The sequence below is a fragment of the Lactuca virosa genome, chromosome 5 (genome assembly GCF_052849685.1).
Source record: "Lactuca virosa cultivar CGN04683 chromosome 5, Lactuca_virosa_CGN04683_v6, whole genome shotgun sequence".
In the NCBI taxonomy this organism is placed as follows: domain Eukaryota; kingdom Viridiplantae; phylum Streptophyta; class Magnoliopsida; order Asterales; family Asteraceae; genus Lactuca; species Lactuca virosa.
The window spans coordinates 33506060-33519952 of record NC_136430.1 but is presented as its reverse complement, the minus strand read 5'-3'; the positions used below and the strand labels follow the sequence as shown (position 1 = coordinate 33519952).

Sequence of the window (13893 nt, the reverse complement as noted above, 5' to 3'; positions counted from 1 at the left end):
AATAGGCCAAAAATCACATTGTAAGTCTTAGAACATGTACATATAGGGATATAAAACTCTAGACCTTTATATAGACGAAATTAGGCCCCTCATGACTACTTAGCAATAAACATTTATGAATGCATGTATGTATGATTGAATGGTATGTCGGGAACAAAAAAACCATTAATAATGGTGAGGAAAAAAGTGTGGCTCATGAATCATTATTGAGACATATTAGGTGAGGACCAAGAATTTATCTAAAATAGTCTTCATGAAGAATAAATCAAGCTTGATAATTTTATCGGATTACTTTATGTAGTTTCCTGTGACTTTGTGTTACGTAAAAGTAGAAGAAAAGAAAAGGTTTAAAATTAGTTAAGATCATATTTAACAACTAAAATTTAATTATGTAAATCTTTAATGGCTAAATTTTGATTATACACATTGATGTATATATCTTTAAGATCTTGTTCAAGCTTAGAATGTTACATCTTTTTGTCCCAAATCTTGATTGTTGTGAGTATGGAGTACTCTTGTTACATCCCAAAAAGCATAAAAATTTAATTTGTTCGAAAAAAACATCCTATTAACCATAAAAGTGTTTACAAAACCATTGTTTCAAAAGTAAAATCATAATCAGAGTATCCTAAGATCCAATATCATAAAATAGGAAGATGTGCACGATCATGCATTCGCTTTCCCATGATCATCTGAAGTACCTGAAACAATAAACCGAAACCGTAAGCCAAAGCTTAGTGAGTTCCTCCAAAGTACCACCACACAACATAACAAAAAATTGCACGGGGTTACCTGCTATGTAAGTCAATAGCTGGAAAGATTAAAGGTGCTATTTTTACTAGACTCACTAATCTGAAGGCCCTGTATAGTGATTATGTCAGGATCTGGCCCGGATGGGCAAGGTGACGCATTGTGTAGGTTTATGATGAAATTTCAGACTAATTTATAATGCTTACTATGTCTTAGGCACATAAGTGTTTGTACAGCGATTCCATGTGGTTCCTTGGCCGATATCCAGGATAAGGAACGCCTAAATCAGGAAAGTAAGTAGCGGCATATATCTAGCAGAAAATGAGGATCTTGAAGACATAAGGTAGCAGGGTTAGTGAAGGTACAGTGGGAAACATCAATCAGAGTACTAAGTGAATGGGGGAAGCCGGGGGCGTGACGCATTATGTAACACCAGATTCCTGGTACGATTCCTGTTTATGTATTATTTTCTCATTTTGCCTTGGACTCGGCGAGTTGGAGGCCCGACTCGCCGAGTAGGAGCGATTTTGGCATGGGATTTAAGTGAGGGACTCAGCGAGTCGGGTCCCAGACTCGGTGAGTCCATGCTGGTCGAGTAAAACCCTAACCCGGGTGTTTGCACCCTATTTAAACACTCTAACTCGGCCTCCCTTGTCCCTAACACTTCCAAAGAGCTGTAGAGCGAAACCCTAGCCCCCATATTGTTCTTGTGAGTGATTTTTGGCTTGGTGAAGGAAGTTTGGAGCTTAGAAGAAGAAGGAGGAGGTTGAAGAGTGCAAGGAGGGGAAGTAGATCCGAAATCTACACTGTGAGAAGCTTCCATTCAGGTAGAAAAGTTCCCACCTTGATCACTAGTTCATTAGATCCCCTTTTTGTCCCTAATTGATGGTTTTCAAGCCCCAAAACCTCAAACTCCATGTAGTTATGCTCTATGTTCTGAAAGGACTTCAGATCTGGACCTTATGGACACCTTAGTAGTGTAAAGTCTCTGTGGTTGAAGTGATTGAGGTCCCTATTGAGTGTATGACCTCCTAAAGAGCTTGGAGTTGCCTTTTGGAGCTCTTAGGGCCATGCATGCACGTAAAGTTTGCAACTTTACGTGATAAGCATACCCTAGGAGCTTAGATCTATGGTTTGGAACCATTGCATGTCTCAGATTTGGTCTGTATGGGAGGAGGGTTGTAGGGACTCGGCGAGTTCTACGAAGATGGTCTTAGACTCGACGAGTTGGATGAACAACTCGGCGAGTCCTTTGAAGATTGCCTGGAACTCGACGAGTTGTTCTTCAAACTCGGCGAGTCATATGAACTGTTACTGAGTTAAGAGGGGTTTAAGTGTAGAAGGTCCAACCCTTCGTAGCTGCATGCGGGATGAGCAATTTAACGTGTAACAATAGTCCCAAAAACCCAAATCCTCAAGATGGATGCTCTGGTGAGGATTTGGAAGCGAGTAGGAGAGGGACTCGGCGAGTCTGTGCCATGACTCGGCGAGTCCAGTCAATTGGAAGTTGACTTTGACCAAGGAGTTGACCTTGGATCAGGGGTAGGTCAGTCATTTGACCTAAGGGTATTTAGGAGTGACTAATCTATGTTTATGGATTTATAGCCGGAGGATTGCCGGTGCAGCAGTCAGTCGTCTAGCAAGCAGACTTTCAGCAGCTACTTTTCGAGGTGAGTTACCTTCCAGTAGCGGTGGGTCTAAGGCCACAATGCCGGCTCACCAGTAGGAGTTGTATGTTAGATGATTGTCTTTGTGATATTCATCTAGGTTTGCTACTACTTGATATGTTTATGTGCTAGCATGTTATGATGTTATGTGGTAGTAGTAGGGGTGAAATAGTCCCTAGTTACCGGTCGATAGGACCGAAGGGGTAGTTTAGTACTTAGCCATGCTAGCCAGATTATGATATGTGTGATATGAAATTATGTGGTAGTAGTAGGGGTGAAATAGTCCCCGGTTACAGGTCGAAAGGACCGAAGGGGAGGCCAACACCCAAATATGCTAGGCAGTATCCGATCGAAAGGACCGAAGGGGAGGCCAGCACCCAGATATGCTAGGTAGTATCCGGTCGAAAGGACCGAAGGGGAGGCCAGCACCCAGATATGTCAGACAGTATCCGGTCGAAAGGACCGAAGGGGAGGCCAGCACCCAGATATGCTAGGCGGTATCCGGTCGATAGGACCGAAGGGGTAGGTTGGGCACCCAGATATGCCTGACAGTATTTGTATGTTATGTGATTGTATGGTATGTGGTACGATGGGGGAACTCTCTAAGCTTCGTGCTTACAGTTTACAGTTTTGTTTTCAGGTACCTCTTCTTCGAAGGGGAAGGAGCTGGCGCGGTAGCGACACATCATACACGCACATTGTTTTCCGCACCATGAGTTATTCTGGGGTTTTTTACTCTGACATTATGGTTGTTTTTATGTTTTGGTTTTCAGACACGAAATATGTTTATGAAATGATAGAATCAAACGATGTTTATTCACAAATGTTTTCCAAAGTATTGATTTAAAAATGAAATTTTTGGACGTGAAAATTTGGGTCGTTACACATTAGTAATATCTGGAGAAGGTGAGTGCAACAGATTTCGAGGACGAATTCTAGTTTAAGTGGGAGAGAGTTGTAACACCCGGAATATAAAAGGCTAATTAAGGAAAGATATTCGCCGATTAAGAAGTCAACTCGTCGAGTTGGTGGGGGCAACTCGATGAGTAGGACTATGTTGGCACGCGGGGATTTGAAAACCAACTCGACGAGTTGGACTGGGTTTGGGAAACCCTAATTCCGGGATTTTGTACCCTATTTAAGCAACTTAAACCGCAGGAGTTAGCCTCATTTCCAGCCTCCACTGTCCTATACCCTAACCTCGATACCCTAAGGCACTTTTGAGTGATTGTGAGCCATTTTGAGGGTGTTGTGTGTGTGTGAATCCACTTGGAAGGAAAGAAAGCTTGGGGATACAAGAAGGAGCTACTAGATCTAGAAACTCTTCACCAATGGCGGTATCTTTGAGGTATAAATTCGTCACCTTGACTTGTAGTTAACTAGATCTCTTTTTCTTGAAGTTTTAGCTTGAGTTTTGGGACTTTGGTTGATTTGTACAAATAGAAGAAGTTTCCAGGGGTTGATGGACTAGATCTAACCCCTACATGACCTCTTGAGGCTTAAAGTTTCAAACTTTATTGGCCTCTAGGTCCCATTCATGCAATATGTCCATTTTGAAGCCATAAACGAGCCCTAGAGGGTGTTTCTAGCATGCATGAGCGTAAAGTCGGAAACTTTACGTGATTTGCCCACTTTGGGACACCAGATCTGTGTTTTGGAACGCTGCAGTGGGGATTTGAGGGCTTAATGGGTCAAGACCCTCTTTAAGGAACCTAGGGTTTGAGTTTGAAGCTTAATGAGTAGTTCTCGAGGGTAAAGTTGGAAACTTTACCCTTCTGGACATCAATATGGAAGAGATCTGAGGTTTGGAGTCCTTGAATTCAAGAGAAATGACTTAATACGTTAAGTGGGTTTCGCAGACTGGAGAACTCAATGAGTTCATGAATGAACTCGACGAGTTGGTATGCGATTATCCAGATTCTGATGAAAAGGGGGCAAATCGTCGAGTAGTAGGGAAACTCAAAGAGTTGGGTCGAGACATAGCGATTTTGTCCTTAAGGGGAACTCGACGAGTTAAGGTACAACTCGACGAGTTGGGTCAACTCGGAGCGTTGACTTTGACTTTGACTTTGACCAAGTGTTGACTCAGGTTGATCATTTAGTATTTCAGGCCTTTTTGGATATTGGGCCTTCTTAGGTTGGGTCCATAATGGATTGGGCCTTATTGGGCTTTGTGGGCCATTTGGGTTTGGGCCCAATCTGGAAAATTGGGCCAATAGTGGACTTTATGGATTTTGGAGTTTTGGGCTTGTTTGGTGATGGGCTTGGGCCTTAGTTATGAATCTTGTTGGGACAGGGGTAAAATGGTCATTTTAACCCAATTATGGATTATGGATCATGGATTGAGATCCAATTGCTAATTGGGTGATATTTTGGTATTTTCAGCTCGGGAAGTGGACAGGGCAGCAGCTAAGGATTTCATTCTGGAAGCTTCTGCATTTAAGGTGAGTCTCTTCACCATACCAATGGGTCGAAGGCACCAAGGCCGGCCTATTATGTATTATGTGATATGCTAGTTGATTTTGTGCTATGTGGTATGCTAATTAATTATGTTGTATGTGATATGCTAATTGTCTTTGTGATACTTGCATGGAAGACCTCGGGGGGGGGGGGGGGGTTCCTGGGGCACTTAGGTGTAAGACCTTAGAGGGTTTCCACGACATCCTAGGTAAAGACCTCGGGGGGTTCCCGAGGCACTAGGGTGTAAGACCTTGGAGGGTTTCCTTGGTATCTCTAGTCAAGACCTCGGGGGGTTCCCGAGGCATTAGGCTAAGACAATGTGGGGGTTCCCATGGCACCTGATGTAAGACCCTGGAGGGTTTCTACGGCATCCTTATATGTTTGTATGCATGATTTATATGACAGTGGGCTAAGAACCTGGAGGGTTTTCAGGGTACCCGGAGTAAGACCCTGGAGGGTTTCCAGGGCATCCCTATTTGTTTATATGCAAGACTTGTGTAGTTGATACGGATCATGTGATTATGTGTGTAAGACCTTGGAGGGTTTCCGTGGCATCCTTATGATTGGTTTTGAGCACTATAACAACTTATGGTACACATACAATCCTAATGCTTTGGATCTAAGTTTTCTCTAATTAGACATGCAATATTGTTTTCTAAAGCATGAAGCCTAACTAGCATACAAAATTTTGGTATATGAATCATAAAAACTAGTTAGAAGAATACTTCTTGTTGTAGCTTGTTGTATTTGGCCATTAAGAACTTAGCACCTCAAGTGTGATGCTTCAAATGGTTCACAAAATACCACCAACAATTGGAGAACTTGATAGAAAGCTTGGAGGCACTCAAAATCGGCTATAGTTTCTCTAAGAAGACTAGTGTATCCGAAGGAGTGCGGTGGGAAACATCCAAATAAACCGTATATGAAGAGGCGGTGTGTATCTATCAGAGGATTGTGGCGGTGAAGGACACTTTGTGTAGTAAGCGGTGGAAGCGGTGGAAAACACCTCAATAAGATCAGGTTAAAAAAAACAATTGATGATGGTCAAATAGGAACAGAGTACTGTTCCTAAATGTACCTCACAATTAAACTATATATAAATATGTGAATTATATTTTTATTGTCGATGTGTTTGAAACTTATGGTTTTAATAATATTCAAATATTGAAACTTTTTTACTTTTATAAATATGGATTTGATGTCTATTTTGAATATATAATAAATCTAGATATTCATGAAATTTAAAAATTACTTTTATACCGCCAAAATTCGTCGGTAATCCATTACAAGAAAATTCGTAGCTAATATGTGGCAAAATATTTCGTCGGAAGTTCGTTACTAAGCTATTCTGTTAGTAGTCTGTTACTGAATTATTCCGTCGGTATTCCGTTACCAATACAAATCCGTCGATAATTAGTTATTGATTACCAACAATAAAATCTGTTGCTAAAATTTGTCGTATCCGCCCAAAATCCGTTGCAAAAAATTACCGACAAGAATATATCGACACATTTGGATCCGTGGCAATTCCACTGGTAAAGCCATTAGCAACGGATTACCGACGGTTTTGGCCGTCGGTAATTCTCTTCTTTTTGTAGTAGTGAAGGAAACCTATTATACTTTTTTGAGTGGATGTGGCCATTATCGGAAAACAAAAATTTGAAGGGTTTAGTTCAGGTTCCCAAGATCTAGTTCAGGTTCCCAAGATCTGGATCTTAACCAAGATCGTTTTAGATTTTGCAAGATCGTAATCGTAAGATCGGATCGATATCGGTAGATCCTACTAAAATGAACTTGTATTCAAATTTGCTCATAAGATTTTAGGTGTGTAGTATACATTATAATTTGACGTCGATTAAGCCGTCAAAATGAAGTCAACTTTATATTTTTAAACATGAATCATAGTTTTTGTTGCTGCAGACCGTAAAATTAGAAAGAAAACATCTTAATTACAAAAAAAAGAAACAAGATCATTATAATCTACAACTAAAGGAGGTCATAAACAAGATATCATAAGTGTAAGTTGTGTAATTCGAGATGAAGCGATGAAGAAATGATGATCTATGAGGATTTTGCAACTTGCATTGCTCGATTTCAAGTTGAATATAAATTTTTTTGTGGTTCGACTATATAATAAAACTAAAGAGGTGGGATAGGATTGTGTTAAGATCTTAAGATCTTAGTCGGGATCCTAAAATCTCACATAATCTTGCTTCAGATAGATTCTAATGAGATCGGGATCATTTTTGGTTTGTAGGATCTTAAAATTGTAAATTTAAGATCGTAAATTTTAAGATCAGGATCTCAACCATCGTTTAGTTTATAGTTAACTTATTTAGCAAGGACTAGAACTGCAACGTGCTGATAATTCGCCGCAAACAGAGATTTTCATTGGAAAATCTAAGAAACGATGATGTAGAGTTTGGAATAATGTTCAGCTGCTTATTCAATACGCCAAAAGAGGCTTAATATAGGTTACAAAGATCCAATGATAACAAACTAATCTAGAATACGGGAATAGATAAACTAAATAGATAAACTAGTAAAGATAAAGTAATGACAGCTAATAAACTATATCCAATACTCCCCCGCAAGATGGAGCGTGCGAGTCAATAACGCCCATCTTGCCAAGTAAAAAATTGAATTGAGCTGAACCAAGGCCTTTAGTGAGTAAATCAACAACTTGTAACTTGCTATCAATCCTTAATGGCAGTATTTCTTTAGAAAGAACACGCTCACGGACAAAGAAACAGTCCATCTCGACGTGTTTCGTCCTTTCATGAAACACAGGATTGTTGGCAATGTGCCGGGCTGCCTGATTGTCACAGAACAAATCTGTAGGAGATGTGATGTGAACTTGTAAATCCTTTAAAAGCCAACGAATACAAAGAATTTCACTAACTGTAGATGTCATAGCTCGATATTCTGCCTCTGCAGATGACCGTGAAACCACTGACTGCTTCTTCGTCTTCCATGAAATAGGAGCCCCACCAAGCATAATGAGATACCCGGTACGGGAGCGCCTCGTGTATGGACAACCAAGCCAATCAGAGTCACAAAAGGCCGTCAATTGTGGGTGTCCATCTTTAGGTAGGAGCACTCCCTGTCCAGCAGTCCCCTTTAAGTAGCGTAGGACTCGATGTAAAGCATCCAAGTGGTTGCGTCTTGGATCGGCGACAAATTGACTCAAAATATTCACCGAATAAGTGACATCTGGTCTTGTAGCTTGAAGATATAACAACCTACCTACAATCCGTCGATATTGACTTGGATCAACTTTTTCTTCATTCTCACCTCGATCAAGCTTCATATTCTGTTCAATAGGAAAGTTGCTTGGTTTGCAACCAAGCATGCCACTATCTTGAAGAATATCGAGCACATACTTCCTTTGGCTCAAAACGAGCCCATTTTCAGTCTTAGCAACTTCTATGCCAAGGAAATACTTTAACTGGCCCAAATCTTTGATACTGAAAGCTTTATCTAACTGAGTCTTGATTTGTTGTATTTGTTCAATATTATTTCCAGTAATGATAACATCATCCACATAAATGAGGATAGCAATGTAAATGCCATTTTTGTCCCAAATGAACAAAGAATGGTGAGCTCTTGACTGAGAGAATCCAATACTTGACAAAAAAAACCGTGAATTTGTGATACCAATTTCTTGAAGCTTGTTTTAACCCGTAAAGTGACCTTTTGAGACGGCATACACGAGTGTCGTTTTCTGTGGCAAACCCTTGAGGAAGCTTCATATAGACCTCCTCATCCAAATCGCCATGCAAGAAAGCATTGTTCACATCAAGCTAGTGAATGAACCAATCCTTCTTAGTCGCAACAGCCAAGAGAGTACGAACAGTAACGAGTTTTGCTACCGGAGCAAAGGTGTCATGGTAGTCAATTCCCTCTATTTGTGTGAACCCCTTTGCAACTAGCCACGCTTTGTATCTTTCCACGGTCTAGTCAGGGTTGAATTTGATCTTGTAAACCCACTTGCAATCAATAGCTCTTTTTCCTTTTGGTAGTTCCACCAATTCCCAAGTATCATTGGACGTAAGTGCTTTTATTTCATTCTTCATAGCATTACGCCATCGGGGATCTTTCGCAGCTTGAGAAAAGGAAACAGGCTCATTGTTTGAAGTAATGGCCATAAGGAAACATTTATGTTTGTTAGAGAAATTTTTATAAGAAACAAAATTTGATATAGGATGTACCGTGGAGGATCCTTGATTGGTGTCAGGTTGTTGATGACTAACCTAAGGGGGAAGATTCACGAGAAAGTCCTTAAATTTTTTAGGCTGCACCCGAGTTCGTGTGAATCTAGCTGGGGTCTCAATCTCGTTTTGCAAATTTTCGATAACTGGGCTCATATTTCTTGTTGTGCTTTCATGTTGTTCTAGGCCTTTGGACAAGTTCTGATTGGTTACTACAGCTGGACTTGAAGAGATTGGGCTAGTCGACATTGATGGATCTGCTGCATTTGGACTCCCATAATCTGATGCATGCTGATCTTGGGTTGCCGAGTCTATATCAACCTCCCTTTCTTGGTTCAAATTTAATTCAGGTTCATCAGTGTGGATATGCTCACAAGAATCATTCAATATTTTAGTTGGCTCGCCAACTTCTAACTGAGATCTTGAATGAATGGTTTGAAAGGGGAATTTGTTTTCATCAAAAATCACATCCCGACTAACTATTATTTTCTTGGACTCTATATCATAAATTTTATACCCTTTTGTACCTTGCGGATATCCCACAAATGCCCCTGGTTTTCCTCTTTGCTCAAATTTATCCCCCTTTGTATTTGTATTTTTATGATATGCAAGACAGCCAAACACCTTCATGTGGTCATATAAGGGTTTTGTGTTCCAAATAATTTCGTAAGGTGTCTTATTTTTGATAGTTTTTGAAGGTAACCTATTTATTATATAGGCAGCTGTAAGAATGCACTCACCCCAAAATTTCTTTGAAACATTTGCTTGGAACCGAATTGCCCGAGCTGTTTCCAACAAGTGTCGGTGTTTTCTCTCCACAACACCATTTTGTTGTGGTGTGTGTGGGCAAGTGGTTTCAAGCAGAATACCTTCTTTATTGTAAAATTCGCGCATAAAGTTGGAAGTGAACTCACCTCCATTGTCACAACGAAACCTTTTAATGCTTTTATCAAACTGGACTTTCACCATTTTATGAAAATTAATTAGGCATGCATTAGCATCATTCTTGTGCTTAATGAGAAAAACCCAAACGGCCCGACTATAATCATCTACTAAAGTAAGGAAATAATTTGCATTCGTGTATGAAGGTATTCTGTAACCTTCCCAAATGTCACAATGAACTAGCTCAAAAATATGATTGGTCTTATTATGACTAATAGGAAAAGGAGTTCTGACTAATTTAGCCTTAGCACAAGAATCACAAACTTTTTCACTCAAGCTAACTGAATTGTTCTTAAGAAAATCAATTCTTGAAATCTTTTCTTTTGAGGCATGACCTAACCTTCTGTGCCAAATATCTGTCATGGTCGCCATGGCCCTTCTGTCTTGAGTCATCCCCATCCGGTAAAGTCCCCCTTGGTGTATACCCGCACCAATCAAGTTCCTGGTGTTGAGCTTCTGCATAACACAAAAATCAGGGAAAAAGGTTATAGCACATTGTAAATCATTGCTAATACGACTGACAGAGAGAAGATTGCACTTGAAATCTGGAACACATAAAACCCCGCTAATTTTAACTCCCCCTGGGAGGATATAGTCTCCCTTTTCTTTAACAGGTATAGATTCCCCATTAGGTATAAAAACAGGTGGTTCAAAAGGAGCAGCATTTTTATTTGTAAGTAATTGAGGGGTATGAGTAATATGTTCTGTACAACCTGAATCAACGATCCAGTCAGCCTTACCAGCTATGTTGGCACTTCGAATTGTCTCATCAGCAACCTTTGAGGAACTGAAATGTTTCACGAACATTTGGTACTGTTCTTTGGTTAATTCAGGTATTGGGCTTTCTTCTATTTCTGTATGAGCTACCATGGTTTTGGACTTGTCTGTTGTTTTCTTACCGGGCCACCAATCTGGGTATCCCACCAATCTGAAACAACCATCTCGCTTGTGACCACTTTTGTTGCAGAAGGTACAGTACTCGTCCCTTTTATCTTTCACTTCCTTGTTCGCCCATTTGGGATTCGCTTCTTTGTTCATCGGTTTAGAGCCACCTCCCTTCTGGAAGGTCTTGAAGGCAGCCGGTTCAGGTGGACTTTTCTTGTCATCAGATAGGGCCCTCTGTCTTTCGTCTTCAGCAACCAAGTGATACACCACCCCCATCGAAGGGATAGGTTTCGTTGCCAGAATCTGTGTTTTAATTACCGAAAATTGCAATTCCAAACCCATTAGAAATTGGTACAAACGTTCCTTTTCTTGGAATTCAACTAATCGTTTACCAATTTCACAGGTGCAATGGTTATAGGAACATTTTGGAAAAGGAAGAATTGAGGACATCTCATCCCACAGTGTACGCAATTTTGTATAATAAACTGAAACAGAGTTACCATCTTGACGTGTGGCTGCAATCTTCTGTTTCAACTCATATGCTCTTGGCGAACTCTCCTTTCCAAAGCGTTCATGAAGATCGTTCCAGATTTCCGCAGCTGTGTTCGCATATTTCACACTATCGCGTATGCCCTTCTCCATTGCAGTGGTAAGCCAACCTTTTATCATAACGTCACATCGCATCCAAGGCATGTATTCTTTCGTTCCCTTTTCTGGTTTCTGAATTGTATCATCGACGAATTCAAATTTATTTTTGGCAAACAGGAAATTCTCCATCTCCTGCCTCCAATCAGAATAGTTTGCGTCGGTAAGTGCTTCATTGACATGAAGTTGTTTCGGTATGTCGGATGGATGAAGATAATAGGGTGAGTTGTGATCGAACCCACTACTGGATCCTTCTCCATTCTTGTCTTTGTCTGTTGGTTCTCCCGTCATGTTTTAGCAGAAGCAGATACGGTTTAGGGTTGTAAACACCGCTCTGATACCATCTAAGAAACGATGATGTAGAGTTTGGAATAATGTTCAGCTGCTTATTCAATACGCCAAAAGAGGCTTAATATAGGTTACAAAGATCCAATGATAACAAACTAATCTAGAATACGGGAATAGATAAACTAAATAGATAAACTAGTAAAGATAAAGTAATGACAGCTAATAAACTATATCCAATAGAAAAGAGTCGGAAGACTCGGAATTGACGTTAACGTCTTAGTATTGGTTTGTTTGTGGTTTGCGTACGGATAAATACGAATCGTCCATTGTATTTTTGTTCAGTTGCAATGGGTTCGACGACTACGGCGGCGAGGGAATATGTGGAGAAGATACGGAGGACGAAGTTCTCCATCGACGGGGAATCGAATCCGTTTATGGGGGATCATCATCATCATCATGCTGTTAAGAATCTGTCTGCCAAGCTTTACACCAAGGACGTCCTTTTTCTAACGGAACTAATCCAGGTATTTAATCATGTATATCATGTGTTAATTAATGTAGTATTTCGTTTCATTTTTTTTCTTTCTTTAATATATTTAAAGTAAATCTGGTGTTAATACTTGATGTTTTCACTACACATTTTATGTTTTCTTTTGATTCTTCCGCATGTAAATGTTTCCGGTGGTTAATCAGTCGTTGCTTCTTGGTTTTTGAAGTTGATCATTGAGTTGGATTACCTTAAAAGTGTATGAAACTTTTTGTAATATATTTAACAGTTATAACTTGATTTACAATTTTTGAAATATAAAACGGAGTTGTTAAATTTACTGTGAAAAGGGTTATATACAAGAAATAACAATGCACTTTTTTATTCTTCTTGTAGCATTGTACTTTTATTTTTCCTATTGCACTTTCAAATTATTTCTTAAGGCATTGTACTTTGATATGATTTGCTGCTGATAATTAATCTTAACATATGCAATTTCTTTGCACACATAGATTCCCCACGCTTAATTTACTGCTAACGTGGCAAAAAATAATTTTATTTTTCCTTATGAAAAATTGCTCACATCAGGATTTTTCTTTAACCATAGCATCAAACTTATATATTTATGCAATTATACATGTTTACAAAAGTTAAACATAAATTATAGAAGATAACAAAACTAAATATTAGTGGAATGGATTGTAATGGTGACAATGGAAATTAGATAATTTCCAATAAGTGTTGCAGTTTTAATAGAAGTGCCCGGTTACTATGACTACTGCTACAAACTAATGTACTCACATGTAGGTCAATGTGCTTTTTTTAGCACTTGTATCGAACACCTAAAAAGGTTAAAAAGCACTAAATCTATTGAGTTGAATGTTATTTCACAGAATGCCGAGGATAACGAGTATCCAGAAGGAGTTGATCCTTCCTTGGAATTTGTGATTACATCAAAGGACATAACAGAAACCGGAGCTCCAACGACATTGTTAGTTTTCAACAACGAGAAAGGGTTTTCTGATAAGAACATTGAGTCGATTTGTAGTGTGAGACTTTCTACTAAGAAAGGCATTTGTCAGTATGGTTATATAGGCCAGAGAAGTACATTATTCTTATGTTTATCTTAATTTTTTAGTGTTAATGTCATTAAATAGTAATCAAGTTTCAACTTTGTTCCACCTTGATACCTCAAACATTTATTTAAAAAGGTTTTACCACTCAAGTTTCATTATTGTTCAATACGATATCATTTCATTCCTATGAAAGGTTAAATTGTTTTTGACATGTATAACACCTCCAATCAAGAATGAGTTCTTTAGCTAGACAAACTAATATTTTTTTTCCTCCATTATAGCCCGAATCTTCAGGACCAAACCCTTTTCTAAAGTACTTATGTCAAAATTACATAATTCTCTGCTTCCTAGCTAAGATGATAAGTATCTTTTTATGCATCAAACCTTTAGATAGACTGCTGGTCAAATTTTGGTCAAATGTCGCTCGTTCAATCTAATACCTCAAAAAATGTAATGTTATAATTTATTTTTTACTTACTCGC

General features: G+C 39.2%; 2 protein-coding genes across 3 annotated transcripts; one reads left to right on the top strand and one right to left on the bottom strand.

The window, feature by feature from the left end:
• Window positions 1-618: 618 nt before the first annotated feature.
• On the bottom strand, window positions 619-12192 carry LOC145115238 (uncharacterized). 2 transcript variants are annotated; one of them, XM_079051486.1, is made up of 3 exons: window positions 10771-12192; window positions 10371-10486; window positions 619-701 (listed from the first exon to the last, which is right to left on the bottom strand). In XM_079051486.1, exons 1-3 carry the CDS (start codon window positions 11849-11851, stop codon window positions 642-644), a joined length of 1257 nt encoding a protein of 418 aa, XP_078907612.1. In that variant the 5' UTR covers window positions 11852-12192; the 3' UTR covers window positions 619-641. The 2 variants fall into 2 exon arrangements, with proteins under 2 accessions (XP_078907612.1, XP_078907613.1); XM_079051487.1 differs by lacking the exon at window positions 619-701 and having other exon boundaries at window positions 10168-10486.
• Window positions 12193-12195: 3 nt separating this feature from the next.
• On the top strand, window positions 12196-13566 carry LOC145115239 (protein NO VEIN-like). Its single transcript, XM_079051488.1, has 2 exons — window positions 12196-12372; window positions 13229-13566. The coding sequence occupies exons 1-2, from the start codon at window positions 12196-12198 to the stop codon at window positions 13463-13465; spliced, it is 414 nt and encodes a 137-aa protein (XP_078907614.1). The 3' UTR covers window positions 13466-13566.
• Window positions 13567-13893: the final 327 nt, after the last annotated feature.